Raw genomic sequence first — 14,071 nt, 5'->3', positions numbered from 1 at the left:
ACCCTGGAGTAGATGAAATGATGTGTTAATGGTCAATATTCTCGTGGTGCTGGGATAGAGGTCTTTAACATTTTGTTTCTGCCAACGTTTACTGTTCTGGAGTAATGCTTTATTTCACTTTAAGGAAATATTGTGTAATTTCTTGATTTTGTGGCATGGGCACACAATGTTGTTTGTTGTTTATGAGTGTTTAATTTGCTTTTAACTTGTACTTGGTATTAAGACTGTGATTAATAAAAAATGTTTAAAAACAAAATACTTAAATATGTATTTTTGCCATTGCCACTTCTAACTAGGTCTGTCTTTCTTGGAGGGTGGAGAGATATTTTGACATTTTTTCATGGCACCTTGATTTGGATAGACAGAGGAAAACTTGATGCACCTACAACTAGATATGTATCATTGGGTTACCATGTTGCAGTGCAAGGTGCTATAGATGAGTGATCAGTGGTAGCTTATGTGGAATAATATCAAGCTTAGTCTTAACTTAGAGGAAGCGTTAGATTCAGTGACAGTGTTATAGAATTTGTTAATATCAAGCTTAGTCTTACCTTAGAGGAAGCATTAGATTCAATTATATTGTTATAGTATCTGCTAATGTCAGGCTTAGTCTTACCTTAGAGGAAGCATTAGATTCAGTGATATTGTTATAGTATCTGCTAATATCAGGCTTAGTCTTACCTTAGAGGAAGCATTAGATTCAGTGATATTGTTATAGTATCTGCTAATATCAGGCTTAGTTTTACCTTAGAGGAAGCATTAGATTCAGTGATATTGTGTCTGCTAATTTCAAGCTTAGTCTTACCTTAGAGGAAACATTAGTGTCAGTGACATTGTTATAGTATCTGTTAATGTCAGGCTTAGTCTTACCTTAGAGGAAGCATTAGATTCAGTGACATTGTTACAGCATCTGCTAATATCAGGCTTAGTCTTACCTTAGAGGAAGCATTAGATTCAATTATATTGTTATAGTATCTGCTAATGTCAGGCTTAGTCTTACCTTATTGGAAGCATTAGATTCAATTATATTGTTATAGTATCTGCTAATATCAGGCTTAGTCTTACCTTAGAGGAAGCATTAGATTCAGTGATATTGTCTCTGCTAATATCAAGCTTAGTCTTACCTTATAGGAAGCATTATACTCAGTGACATTGTTATAGTATATGTTAATGTCAGGCTTAGTCTTACCTTAGAGGAAGCATTAGATTCAGTGACATTGTTACAGCATCTGCTAATATCAGGCTTAGTCTTACCTTAGAGGAAGCATTAGATTCAATGATATTGTTATAGTATCTGCTAATGTCAGGCTTAGTCTTACCTTAAAGGAAGCATTAGATTCAATGATATTGTTATAGTATCTGCTAATGTCAGGCTTAGTCTTACCTTAAAGGAAGCATTAGATTCAATGATATTGTTATAGTATCTGCTAATGTCAGGCTTAGTCTTACCTTAGAGGAAGCATTAGATTCAATGATATTGTTATAGGACCTGCTAATATCAAGCTTAGTTTTACCTTAGAGGAAGCATTAGACTCAGTGACATTATTTTATTATCTGCTAAAATCAGGCTTAGTCTTACTTTAGAGAAAGCATTAGATTCAGTGACATTGTTACAGCATCTGCTAATATCAGGCTTAGTCTTACCTTAGAGCAAGTGTTAGATTCAGTGACATTGTTATAGCATCTGCTAATATCAGGCTTAGTCTTTCCTTAGAGGAAGTGTTAGATTCAGTGACATTGTTACAGCATCTGCTAATATCAGGCTTAGTCTTACCTTAGAGGAAGCATTAGATTCAGTGACATTGTTATATCATCTGCTAATATCAGGCTTAGTTTTACCTTAGAGGAAGTGTTAGACTCAGTGACATTGTTACAGCACCTGCTCATATCAGGCTTAGTTTTACCTTAGAGGAAGCAGTAGAATTAGTGACATTGTAATAGTATCTGCTCATATCAGGCTTAGTCTTACCTTAGAGGAATCATTAGATTCAGTGACATTGTTATAGTATCTGCTAATATCAGGCTTAGTCTTACCTTAGAATCATTAGATTCAGTGACATTGTTACAGCATCTGCTAATATCAGGCTTAGTCTTACCTTAGAGGAAGCATTAGATTCAGTGACAATGTTATATCATCTGCTAATATCAGGCTTAGTCTTACCTTAGAGGAAGCATTAGATTCAGTGACATTGTTATATCATCTGCACGACTGGATGAAAGACTAAATATTCAATAGGGGTTCAGACTGTATAGTAAATAATTAGCCTCATATAAGGCAAGCAGTATTTTTGTTGCTACTAGGTATGAAGAAGTCATTACTGAAAATTCTGTTCCTAAATTAATTGATTTCTTATCTTTTTGGATGCAACAGAATACAATTGAGAAAGGCCTTCTATTGAAATCATATAAAGTAATTAAAAAGAAGTAGAATATAATAGAGATAGCTACTGGAATTATTTTAGCTTCATTAATAATAATTCTCCAAATGAAAATGACAAAAAGTTAATTTTATTGTCATCAAAACAAACTGCCTCTTCACTCAAATGGAGATTATTTTCCTGGAAATGTATTCATGGATCTTTCTTCACGCCACACATAACTGAATTAATGTTTATCCTTAATTTTACTTAACTTCTCAATACCTGAATGTGTTCCAAGATTAAAATATCCACATTTATGCAGCATGTTATCAATTTCAGGAAAGGTTATAACAAGAAATTGGAAAAATAATCTAATCTCTCTTTTAATGAATTCATCAACATTCCATCAGAAAGTTGTCAGTTGGAAATTATTACCATCTGGACAAGAACCACCAGAATCACTTCTTCATATAACATGTGGAACAGCCCTCAAGAATAATTAAATAAATAATTTGGGCTTTCTATGTGTAATAATTTGCTAAAAAATGAAATTTTCTGCAATCCTCATTGTTTAGTATACATTCATGCACATAGTTGTTTTGTTGTGTTTTTTGAAATCATTTTTTTTTTTTTTACACTTTTTGATTTATATTTTTACTCAAATTAAGCATTATTAAGTTTTCATTTGTTTAAATCTTAATAAAAAAAATAAAAAAAAAACTCATTACTGAGACATTACCCAGAGGTATGTCTTTGTTGGTAAGTTAGAATGGGGATAAGCCTAATATGACATTAATTTTAGGATGAAAAATAGGTCAGGACAATTGTACAACTTCAATGTGATTTTCAATTAGGTAGAAAAGAGTTTTAGACGTATATCCAAGACATTGATTCGTTAATATTGTAGGGATGCATTAGACCCCAAAAGCAGGCTGGCAGGGGTTGTTATACAATTTAAAGAAGGGATGATCGCTCCACAGCTTCTCATTGCAAATATAATTTATTCACTGTGGTGTATTTTGAACTACAGACATGAGAATTTTGAGAAGTTTTGGAAAAGAATAGTGTGAGATGAAATTGTCATGGCAGTTAGGGTTCTGGTGCTAGAGATTCTCTGGTCACTGTAATGAGGAATTTGCAAAGTTCATGAATTTCACAGGCATAGTTATATTGTTCAGAGCCTAAATGGTTCACAAAAAATCTTCAAACACATTTGTAGTAAAATGTTGCATGGTAAGTACAAATTACATAAATATTTCACTTTTTAACACTTCATGATACATTTTTTTAAAGACCACAAGACTCTTAAAGATTAATATTAATAACTCACAGAGGTTGTTGTCTCTTGGAGTCTGCAAACTGGTGTGATCCTTCACTGGAGCTCTAAAAACAAAGTCCATGAGAATTAGCTCAGGTTTTAGAAAGAAGCACTTATACATAATATAGAGTACCTTATTTTAAGATGTGTGCCTCATCACCTTATTAATTAATAGATCATGTGCTTTAACTCAGCTACAGCTTAAACAAGAAACCTACTAAACAACAAACAAAAATTAAAAAAATAATAAAAAAAATACAGGGAGTGTGAAAAACACCAACTGCAGAAGCATTAAATCCAAAAATATTTAATACTCCAGCACCTTGGCTAACAAGCCTTTCACAGAGTTAACATCACAGTTGTACAAACTACATTTAAATAACAAATTTCACATCATTAATCAATTAAATGCAACAATTAAACACAAACTAATAATTAACACAATGCAGAAAACCCTTCCACTCAAGTTCTTTGATTAAACCATGAGGCACCAAAGTGCCAAACTCTAAGATACAGACTGCTTCTTTATATAACAGTTTATTTTTAAGTGCAACATTATCCTTCACCAGAACTTGTTCAAAAATATATACTTTTAAACTAGTACAAGACCCCAAGTGTACTGCATGACAATGTGATGCCACAGAGCTATCCAAAGTTTGATTCTTAATGTCTCTAACATGCTCTTGTACTCTGATTTTAAACATTCTTTTGGTTTCTCCTACATAGGAGAAACCACAAGGGCATGAGAGACAATAAACCACTCCTTTGGACACACAGGAGAAAATAGCACTAGGCTGAAAAGAAATGTCATTTATTTTATCAAAAGTCCTGACCACATGAATACAAATAGAGCATTTACCACAGGGAAATGTGCCAGGATTTTGTAGAGGAATAGTTAAAATATCAGTAGTCATAGAGAACAAATTATGAACAACCATGTCTTTCATATTTTTGGCTCTCTTATAGGGGACAGTAAAGGAGTCGGGTAAATTCTTAACCCCAGACTTCCCCTTATGTAAGAATGGCCAGTAGTATCTTAAGATTTTTACTAACTCACTACTATAAATATTATAAGAAGTGACAAAATATACCTTTTAATCACTAATATTCCCTGCATGACTCCTATATCTATTCACATACTTCATATATTCTGGAACATTCACCACACTAGTGGTATCCCTTCTCAAGCAGAACAATTTATTCAGAGAATTAATAATTAATTCATTACTATATCCCCTTTGTTTAAAGGCTCTACAAGAATGTAAAATCTCTTCCTTGAGAGACTGAATGTCATTACACAGCCTGTTTATTCTGAGTAACTTATTATAAGGCAAAGCCTTTAAAATATGGGGGGGGGTGGCAGCTGTTACTACCTAGAAAATGAGTACCATCATCAAATTTTTTTGTGAATCTTTGTAATAATCGTATTAGCTATAATATTTAATTCCAAATCTAAAAAAACAACAGAAATGCCTTTTTGTACACCATCAAATTGTAAACCAAAGCGGTTTTCCTGAAGAGAACAATTCATTAACCATGCACTGCCCTTACATAAAAAAAAATGAATCATCAATAAATCCATTATAAAAAACAACATTCTTATTAAAAAACTCTAACTTATAAAGAAACTAATTCAAATAAACCCATTACCAAATTGGCATACACATTGCTGTACATTGCATTTGCTGATAGATGCAGTTGTTATATTCAAAAAAGTTATGGGCTAAACTAAAATATAACCAGTATTAGAAGAAGCAAGCCAGGATCCACGAACCAATATTTATTGAGCGCTTTCGTTTTTTTGGAATAAAGAACTTCATTAGAATAAGACAATTACAAATGAACAGTGGCTGGCCCAACTTATATAGCAATCTTGCTTACAAAAATGTTAATTAGCAATCAGCTTAAAGGTGTAGTCTCTAAAACACCAATACAATGAATACATACCTGGAAATACATAAAATGTATAATATATAAAATACATAATCTGTTAAAAACATATATGTAAACTCACAGAAAATATGTCATTGTAAATTATATTATATATATAAAAATAAATATAAATATATTATGAACTGCATATTATTCACATATATCCTTCAGCCCTTAGTCTAAGTATAGGGCTGATGGAAATGTTACAATTAAGGCTTGGGTATTCGGCAGCACTAGTCCTCATCTGCCACCTTAATTCATAAAACTTTAAAAAGTCATTAACTATATATATATATATATATGTATATATATATATATATATATATATATATATATGTATATAGTACAAGCGTAACAGTTAAAACAAACACACCCACCGAAGCAAATATCTCTCCGCTGTCTTGACAAAAAAATGTAATAAATCCAAAAACAATAACCAGTGAGAGACAACCAGTCAGCCCAATAAAATAATCCAGTCTGCGTTGTAAAAATATAATGGTTCTTTTATTATGTACACAGGTAAGCGCTTTCACCAAAGCTTCTTCAGACCTTAAAAACTTCCCGCCAAACAAACCTTTCCTTTTATACTGATCATATGATCAAATATCAATTAATCAATTAACTTTCTTAAAAAAACATTCATCACTTAACTTTAATTCAAATAAGAATGTTGTTTTTTATAATTAATACTAAAACTAAAACCAGAAATATTCAAGCATTAATACATTTTTTTAAACTTACACTTTTTGCATGTAAGTTCTAATTCATGCTTTTAAATATTCAGCGCAAAGCTTTTCGATTCTTAAATGCATTAGATGCTGCTTCAGAATTTAACAGCATCAACTATCCTGTTGTCAGTAACTGAATAAACACAGCATTCTATTATTTCAACTGAGCTTTCCAAACAACGGTATTACCTAGGATAGCTACTAATACAACATTTTGCATCAGCTGTCATATTCAATGCTATAATAATGTTTCACTCTACATCTTTTCACGAGTGTGTAAATATTCAGTTATTTTAAAACATAGCTGAGAAGTATTTTACTCTACTAAGTGATCTGTGTACTGAAAAATAAGTTGAGAAATAATATACACTATATAAATCCAATATTTCTATGGACTTTATCACATGCTGATGTCTAAGGTTATATAATATTGATAATATGCGGTGTTTTTGTTTTTTTTAATTCGAGAAGACTTATGAGCTAGGATGCAGTGCTTCCATCGAGAGATCTATTCCTTGTGTTTATTAGTCCATTTTCTGGCTAGTCGCCTTCGTAAAGGTTATACATGGGCTTGTCGGAGACGGATGGATGGCATATGCCCATGGAATGTGTGGCACCTTACCCTTTGAAAGGCAGTTTCGGATTATGGAAGGTGGGGTGCATTGTTGATATAGGTGGAAGAAGTGTCCATCGGAGGGTAAATAAATAATAAAAAATGGCATGTCATATATAAAAAATAGATAACTCGCATATATTATTTCTCAACTTATTTTTCAGTACACAGATCACTTAGTAGAGTAAAATACTTTTTAACCATGTTTTAAAATAACTGAATATTTACACACTCGTGAATAGATGTAGAGTGAAACATTATTATAGCATTGAATATGACAGCTGATGCGAAATGTTGTATTAGTAGCTATCCTAGTTAATACCATTGTTTGGAAAGCTCAGTTGAAATAATAAAATGCTCTGTTTATTCAGTTATTGACAACAGGATAGTTGATGCTGTTAAATTCTAAAGCAGCATCTAATGCATCTAAGAATCAAAAAGCTTTGCGCTGAATATTTAAAAGCATGAATTAGAACTTACATGCAAAAAGTGTTATAAATTTTATAGTTTAAAGTCCTTTTTAAAAAAATGTATTAATACTTGAATATTTCTGGTTTTAGTTTTAGTAGGGATAAGTGATGAATGTTTTTTTAAGAAAGTTAATTGATTAATTGATATTTGATCATATGATCAGTATAAAAGGAAACTTTTGTTCGGCGGGAAGTTTTTAAGGTCTGAAGAAGCTTTGGTGAAATCACTTACCTGTGCACATAATAAAAGAACCATTATATTTTTACAAAACATACTGGATTATTTTATTGGGCTGACTGGTTGTCTCTCTCTGGTTATCGTTTTTGGATATATATATATATATATATATATATATATATATATATATATTTATATTTATTTTTATATATATAATCTAATTTACAATGAAATCTTTTCTGAGTTTACATATATGTTTTTAACAGATTATATATTTTATATATTATACATTTTATGTATTTCCAGGTATGTATTTATTGTATTGGTGTTTTAGAGACTACACCTTTAAGTTGATTGCTAATTAACATTTTTGTAAGCAAGATTGCTATATAAGTTGGGTCAGCCACTATCAATTTGTAATTGTCTTATTCTGATGAAGTTTTTTATTCCAAAAAACGAAAGCGCTCAATAAATATCGGTTCGTGGATCCTGGCTTGCTTCTTCTAATACTGGTTATTTAGTTTGCTGTTTTTCTACATGTTTAACCTAATATATAACAATTCTATAACAAAAGTACTAACCGGGCTAGTGCAAAGGTAAAACCTAAGAGCTACAAGTCCCACCTCATGTGTAATACTCGTATAAAGGCTCTTGACATCAAGAACCAATCAGAAAAAGCCTTCAAGTGATGGACTCAATATTTTTTAGAAAATGAAAAGAATCTGTTATATAGGAGTCTAAACCAACAACATACCTAAGAAATAAGAGTGAATTAAAAGACCCATATTATGTAAAAAATAATTCTCAGCTGCCACAATTGGACTTCCAGGAGGGGGAAAACTTCCTTATGGATTTTTGGCAGGCAGTAAACTTTTCCCAAACAACTGCCTTCCACTTTAAATGTAACCTTCACATCTTGCTTGGGAAAGCAGCCAAGTCTGTAACCCTTGTGTAACAAATCTGTAAAGCTGTCTATAGCTGCATAATATTCATGATCACTAGCCACACAATATACATTACTGTCAGAAAGATGATCCATACACAGGGTTCCTATCAACAGACTGAAGACACATGTTTTCCAATGCGGCTTGGTCGAACTGACAAAACCAAAACTGCAAAATATTGAAGCGGCATGTAAGTGAATTCTTTCCCTGGGAAACTGGCCGCTTTGGTACTTTGCAGTTTTTGGCTCTGTAGTGCAGTCTTGAAGTCTGTATATTTAAGTGGGGGGGACACTCAGCCCCCCCAAATCTCATGTTTTAATGTGCTTTCTTTTTTTTTTCCCCTTGGAAAAAAATCACTGTTCTGACAGTTCGGTTTTGTAAGCTTTCGCTTACATGGGGAAGATTAATCACTGTTCTCTTACTTGAGTTCAGTGATCTAATATAGACCCCCATACACATATTAAACTATTGCATATAGTGCAACACAACTATTTTTTGACCTTTGTCTGAGGGCTTGATAACAATATCCCTCCTAGTACTAAGAGATTGCAATGCATTCCATTCAGCCTTGGTCAAATTATAATGTACTTTAGCTTTTTCTTTCTTAAAGGTATTCAGACTAACCTCAAGGGCATAATTTACCAGAGATGAAAACTCTTGAATGGTATTATTAACAAAAGGGGGAATGAAATTACCTTAGAAGTGTCTAAAAGACAGTAAGCATTAATGTTATCATACGAATCCATTGCTGAATTACATGAGAAAAAATCACATTCCCCATCCTCTCCATCTGTGTCAAAGGAGGGGGCATCCTCAGACACGATCTTACTCTTTTCAAAATAATCCGACAAATGTAATTTCCTAGACAACTTAAACAATTCAGTGTTACAGACATATAATTGTGCCAAAGGTGTAGAAATAAATGTTAACCTAAGCTGTAATAATGATAATTCTATACAAGGTGAAGGGTTACCCATAAAGTTTAGAATCAAGTTGTCACCACTAGTAATGCTGGTTGATTTAATTACATTACAAACATTAATATAGTCTATATCTTCTTTTCTTATAGTTAAAGTATTGTCCCTCCTTACTCTCTATTGTTCTGGAAATATCCACATTTTCAATTATTCAATAAAACAGAGAGCTAGTAGAGACCAGGCTTCCAGTTTCTAAAATAACAGGTTTAATTCTGTCAGCTGACACACACACACAAGTGCCTTCACAAATAGCTTTTTCAGGTGAAAGCGCTTGTGTGTGTGTCAGTCCGACAGAATTAAACCTGTTATTTTAAAAACTGGAAGCCTGGTCTCTACTAGCTCTCTGTTTTATTGAAACTTCTTGAATTTACTTGCTTCATATTGGAGATCCAGGAATAGTGTTGGTTTGTTTCTACTTGTTACATTTTCAGTTATTATTACTGGTTCCTGGTCTGTTATAACTCCGAACGTTGTCCTGCATCTAATTGGGCTGTTGGGGCTTTGGAAAGGGAGGAAAAGCCCTAGTTTCATTGTCAGCTTTTGCAGCACTACTGTTGACTTCAAAAAAGGGAAAAGGATCATTTACTTGCCATTTCAGCTTAGCGGAAGTGGCTACAGAGCCTCCATATGTTTTTGTTTAACTGTAGAATTATCAGTATTACAGCGTGGGTTAAAATTTATTCCTACATCTTTGCCACGATTATATGTGTGTAACATTGAATTGTTTAAGTTGTCTAGGAAATTACATTTATCGGATTATTTTGAAAAGAGTAAGATCGTGTCTGAGGATGCCCCCTACTTTGACACAGATGGAGAGGATGGGGAATGTGATTTTTTTTCTCATGTAATTCATCACTGGATTCATATGATTATGTTAATGCCTACTGTCTTTTAGATACTTCTAAGGTAATTTCATTCCCCCTTTTGTTAATAATACCATTCAAGAGTTTTCATCTGTGGTAAATTATGATGTTGAGGTCAGTCTGAATACCTTAAAAAAGGAAAAAGCTAAAGTACATTATAATTTGACCAAGGCTGAATGGAATGCATTGCAATCTCTTAGTACTAGAAGGGATATTGTTATCAAGCCCTCAGACAAAGGTCAAAAAATAGTTGTGTTGCACGATATGCAATATTTTAATATGTGTATGGATCATCTTTCTGACAGTAATGTATATCGTGTGGCTAGTGATCATGAATATTATGCAGCTATAGACAGCTTTAAAGATTTGTTACACAAGGGTTACAGACTTGGCTGCTTTCCCAAGCAAGGTGTGAAGGTTACATTTAAAGTGGAAGGCAGTTTGGGAAAAGTTTACTGCCTGCCAAAAATCCATAAGGAAGTTTTCCCCCTCCTGGAAGTCCAATTGTGGCAGCTGAGAATTATTTTTTACATAATATGGGTCTTTTAATTCACTCTTATTTCTTAGGTATGTTGTTGGTTTAGACTCCTATATAACAGATTCTTTTCATTTTCTAAAAAATATTGAGGCCATCACTTGAAGGCTTTTTCTGATTGGTTCTTGATGTCAAGAGCCTTTATACGAGTATTACACATGAGGTGGGACTTGTAGCTCTTAGGTTTTACCTTGGCACTAGCCCGGTTAGTACTTTTGTTATAGAATTGTTATATTTTAGTTTAGCCCATAACTTTTTTGAATATAACAACTGCATCTATCAGCAAATGCAATGTACAGCAATGTGTATGCCAGTTTGGTAATGGGTTTATTTCAGTTAGTTTCTTTATAAGTTAGAGTTTTTTAATAAGAATGTTGTTCTTTATAATAGATTTATTGGTGATTATTTTTTTTTTTTATGTAAGGGCGGTGCATGGTTAGTGAATTGTTCTCTTCAGGAAAACCACTTTGGTTTACAATTTGATGGTGTACAAAAAGGCATTTCTGTTGTTTTTTTAGATTTGGAATTAAATATTATAGCTAATACGATTATTACAAAGATTCACAAAAACATTTGATGATGGTTCTCATTTTCTAGGTAATAATAGCTACACCCCCCCCCATATTTTAAAGGCTTTGCCTTATAATAAGTTACTCAGAATAAACAGGCTGTGTAATGACATTCAGTCTCTCAAGGAAGAGATTTTACATTCTTGTAGAGCCTTTAAACAAAGGAGATATAGTAATGAATTAATTATTAATTCTCTGAATAAATTGTTCTGCTTGCGAAGGGATACCACTAGTGTGGTGAATGTTCCAGAATATATGAAGTATGTGAATAGATATAGGAGTCATGCAGGGAATATTAGTGATTAAAAGGTATATTTTGTCACTTCTTATAATATTTATAGTACTGAGTTAGTAAAAATCTTAAGATACTACTGGCCATTCTTACATAAGGGGAAGTCTGGTGTTAAGACTCCTTTACTGTCTCCTATAAGAGAGCCAGAAATATAAAATACATGGTTGTTCATAATTTGTTCTTTATGCCTACTAAAATTTTAATGATTCCTCCAAAATTCTGGCACATTTCCCTGTGGTAAATGCTCTACTTGTATTCATTTGGTTAAGACTTTTGATAAAATAAATGACATTTCTTTTCAGCCTAGTGCTATTTTCTTTGTCCAAGGGACTGGTTTATTGTCTCTCATGCCCTTGTGGGTTCATCTATATAGGAGAAACCAAAATAATGTTTAAAATCAGAGTACATGAGCGTGTTAGGGACATTAAGAATCAAAATTTGGATAGCCCTGTGGCATCACATGTTCATGTGGTACACTTGGGGTCTATGTATTTTAGAAAAAGTTCTGGTTAAGGATGACGCTGTACTTAAAAAAAAATGTTATATCAAGAAGCAGTCTGCATTTTAAAGTGTAGCACTTTGGTGCCTCATGGTTTAATCAAAGAACTTGAGTGGAAGGCTTTTCTGCATTGTGATAATTATTAGTTTGTGTTTAATTGTTTTATTTAATTGAGTAATTATGTGATATTTGTTATTTAAATGTAGTTTGTGCTACTGTGATGTTAACTCTGTGAAAGCCTTGCTAGCTGAGGTGCTGGAGTATTAAACATTTTTGGATTTGATGCTTCTGCAGTTGGTGTTTTTCGCTCTCTTTGTGATTTTTTTTTTTTTTTTTTAAACAAGAAACCCACCCTTCAGTATCCCCAATGATAAAAATCCAAGAGTTATGCACATATTACATATTTGCACATTTCCTATTTAAGCAGTCATAAAACACAGAGAAGTTTGTCATATGAGCATACCTTTCAACATCTTAGGGCAAGAAATTTGAACAAACACAAAAATAGCGGGGGACAAAGGCAAAAAAATATGACAGATTTTAAATGTTGTTCTAATAAACTTAGACATTTGCTGATTTACTAGAATAACAGGTTTTATGTTAGTATGCATTTTCTGAAAAATATGAAGTGTGAAACCTCAAATGTCTGTCATTATTTAGTGACTAATCCTCCAATGGATTTGCCAAAAAAACACATTTTTATGAGAAACCGACCAAAAGCATGACATGAAAATCGAAACAGCTGAGCAGTAGCCCATGAATACACAGTTCTGTTAGCCATAACTGTACAATGCCTTTGCAGTCATACAAGTTAAATTTCTGTTGTACATCAGGAGAGGAAGCTGTGCTTAAAACATTATATGGACAGGTAAGTTATTCTCAAAATGCATGCACTCGAGGCCCTTCTCAGTATGGAGAACATCGATGTCTGTGCTGTAACTGAAACCTGGTTCAAGGCTCCTGAGAGCACCCCGGCACTATTAGGTTTTACCTCATATCATGCGTTCCGGCCCCAAAACCCGGACCACACCACAAAAGGAGGGGGTGTATCCATATTCATAAAGGATACCCACACCTCCAGGTTGGTGGCAACGCATCAAGCTTCGAAACCATCCAGGTGCAACTAACCATAGGCAAAACTGCTCTACAAATTGTAGCATGCTACAGGCCACCCTCTCAAACTCAGGAACCCCACACAGCCTTCCTGAAGACACTGGAGGGTATAAATGTATCTCCAAACACCATCATATTGGGTGACTTCAACTACCCGAATATAGACTGGGAACATTACTCAAGCCCTAACATTCTAGCCCAACGGTTCCTGGAGTTCATAAATTCAAATGCCATGGAACAGCTAGTCACTGTTCCTACAAGAGGAGAAAATATACTAGATCTCATTGTCACAAACATGGGGACAAAATGCTCCACACCGGAAGTATAGCCCTCATTGGTGAGATCTGATCATAAACTAATCTCACTGGAAATCCACATCCCGCCCCCACCCCAAACAAAAAAGACCATAGTGAAGAACTTCTCTAAAGCAAACTTCACACTACTCAAGACTGGTGTGGTATCCTTCAAGGCCCCTGAGCCAGTGGAAACCACAACCCAAGCTGCGGAAGCCCTTACAAATGCCTTCTATGAACACCTCCAGGACTGCATGGATCAGGCAATCCCAAATAAAACCAAGACTCTTTCCACAAAGGGCAAACGTCCAGTCTGGTGGACCCCAGCCATTAACAAACTTTACAATAAGAGGAGAAAGCTATTACATGATAGAACAAAATCCATAA

The 14,071-nt window shown here is 33.6% G+C and overlaps 1 protein-coding gene across 3 annotated transcripts in view; it reads right to left on the bottom strand.

Moving 5' to 3' along the window:
• Positions 1–14,071, bottom strand: part of LOC122808938 — a 636,015-nt gene that overhangs the window by 119,159 nt on the left and 502,785 nt on the right. For all 3 annotated transcript variants that reach the window (XM_044080096.1, XM_044080086.1, XM_044080104.1), the window contains exon 7: positions 3,691–3,743. In XM_044080096.1, coding sequence (XP_043936031.1) covers positions 3,691–3,743 — 53 coding nt within the window. The remainder of the gene's footprint in view (positions 1–3,690; positions 3,744–14,071) is intronic.

The sequence above is a fragment of the Protopterus annectens genome, chromosome 1.part1 (assembly GCF_019279795.1).
Source record: "Protopterus annectens isolate FY-2018-M chromosome 1.part1, PAN1.0, whole genome shotgun sequence".
Lineage (NCBI taxonomy): Eukaryota > Metazoa > Chordata > Ceratodontiformes > Protopteridae > Protopterus > Protopterus annectens.
Note: the sequence above shows the minus strand (reverse complement) of the source record. Positions and strands in the feature narration are given on the sequence as shown.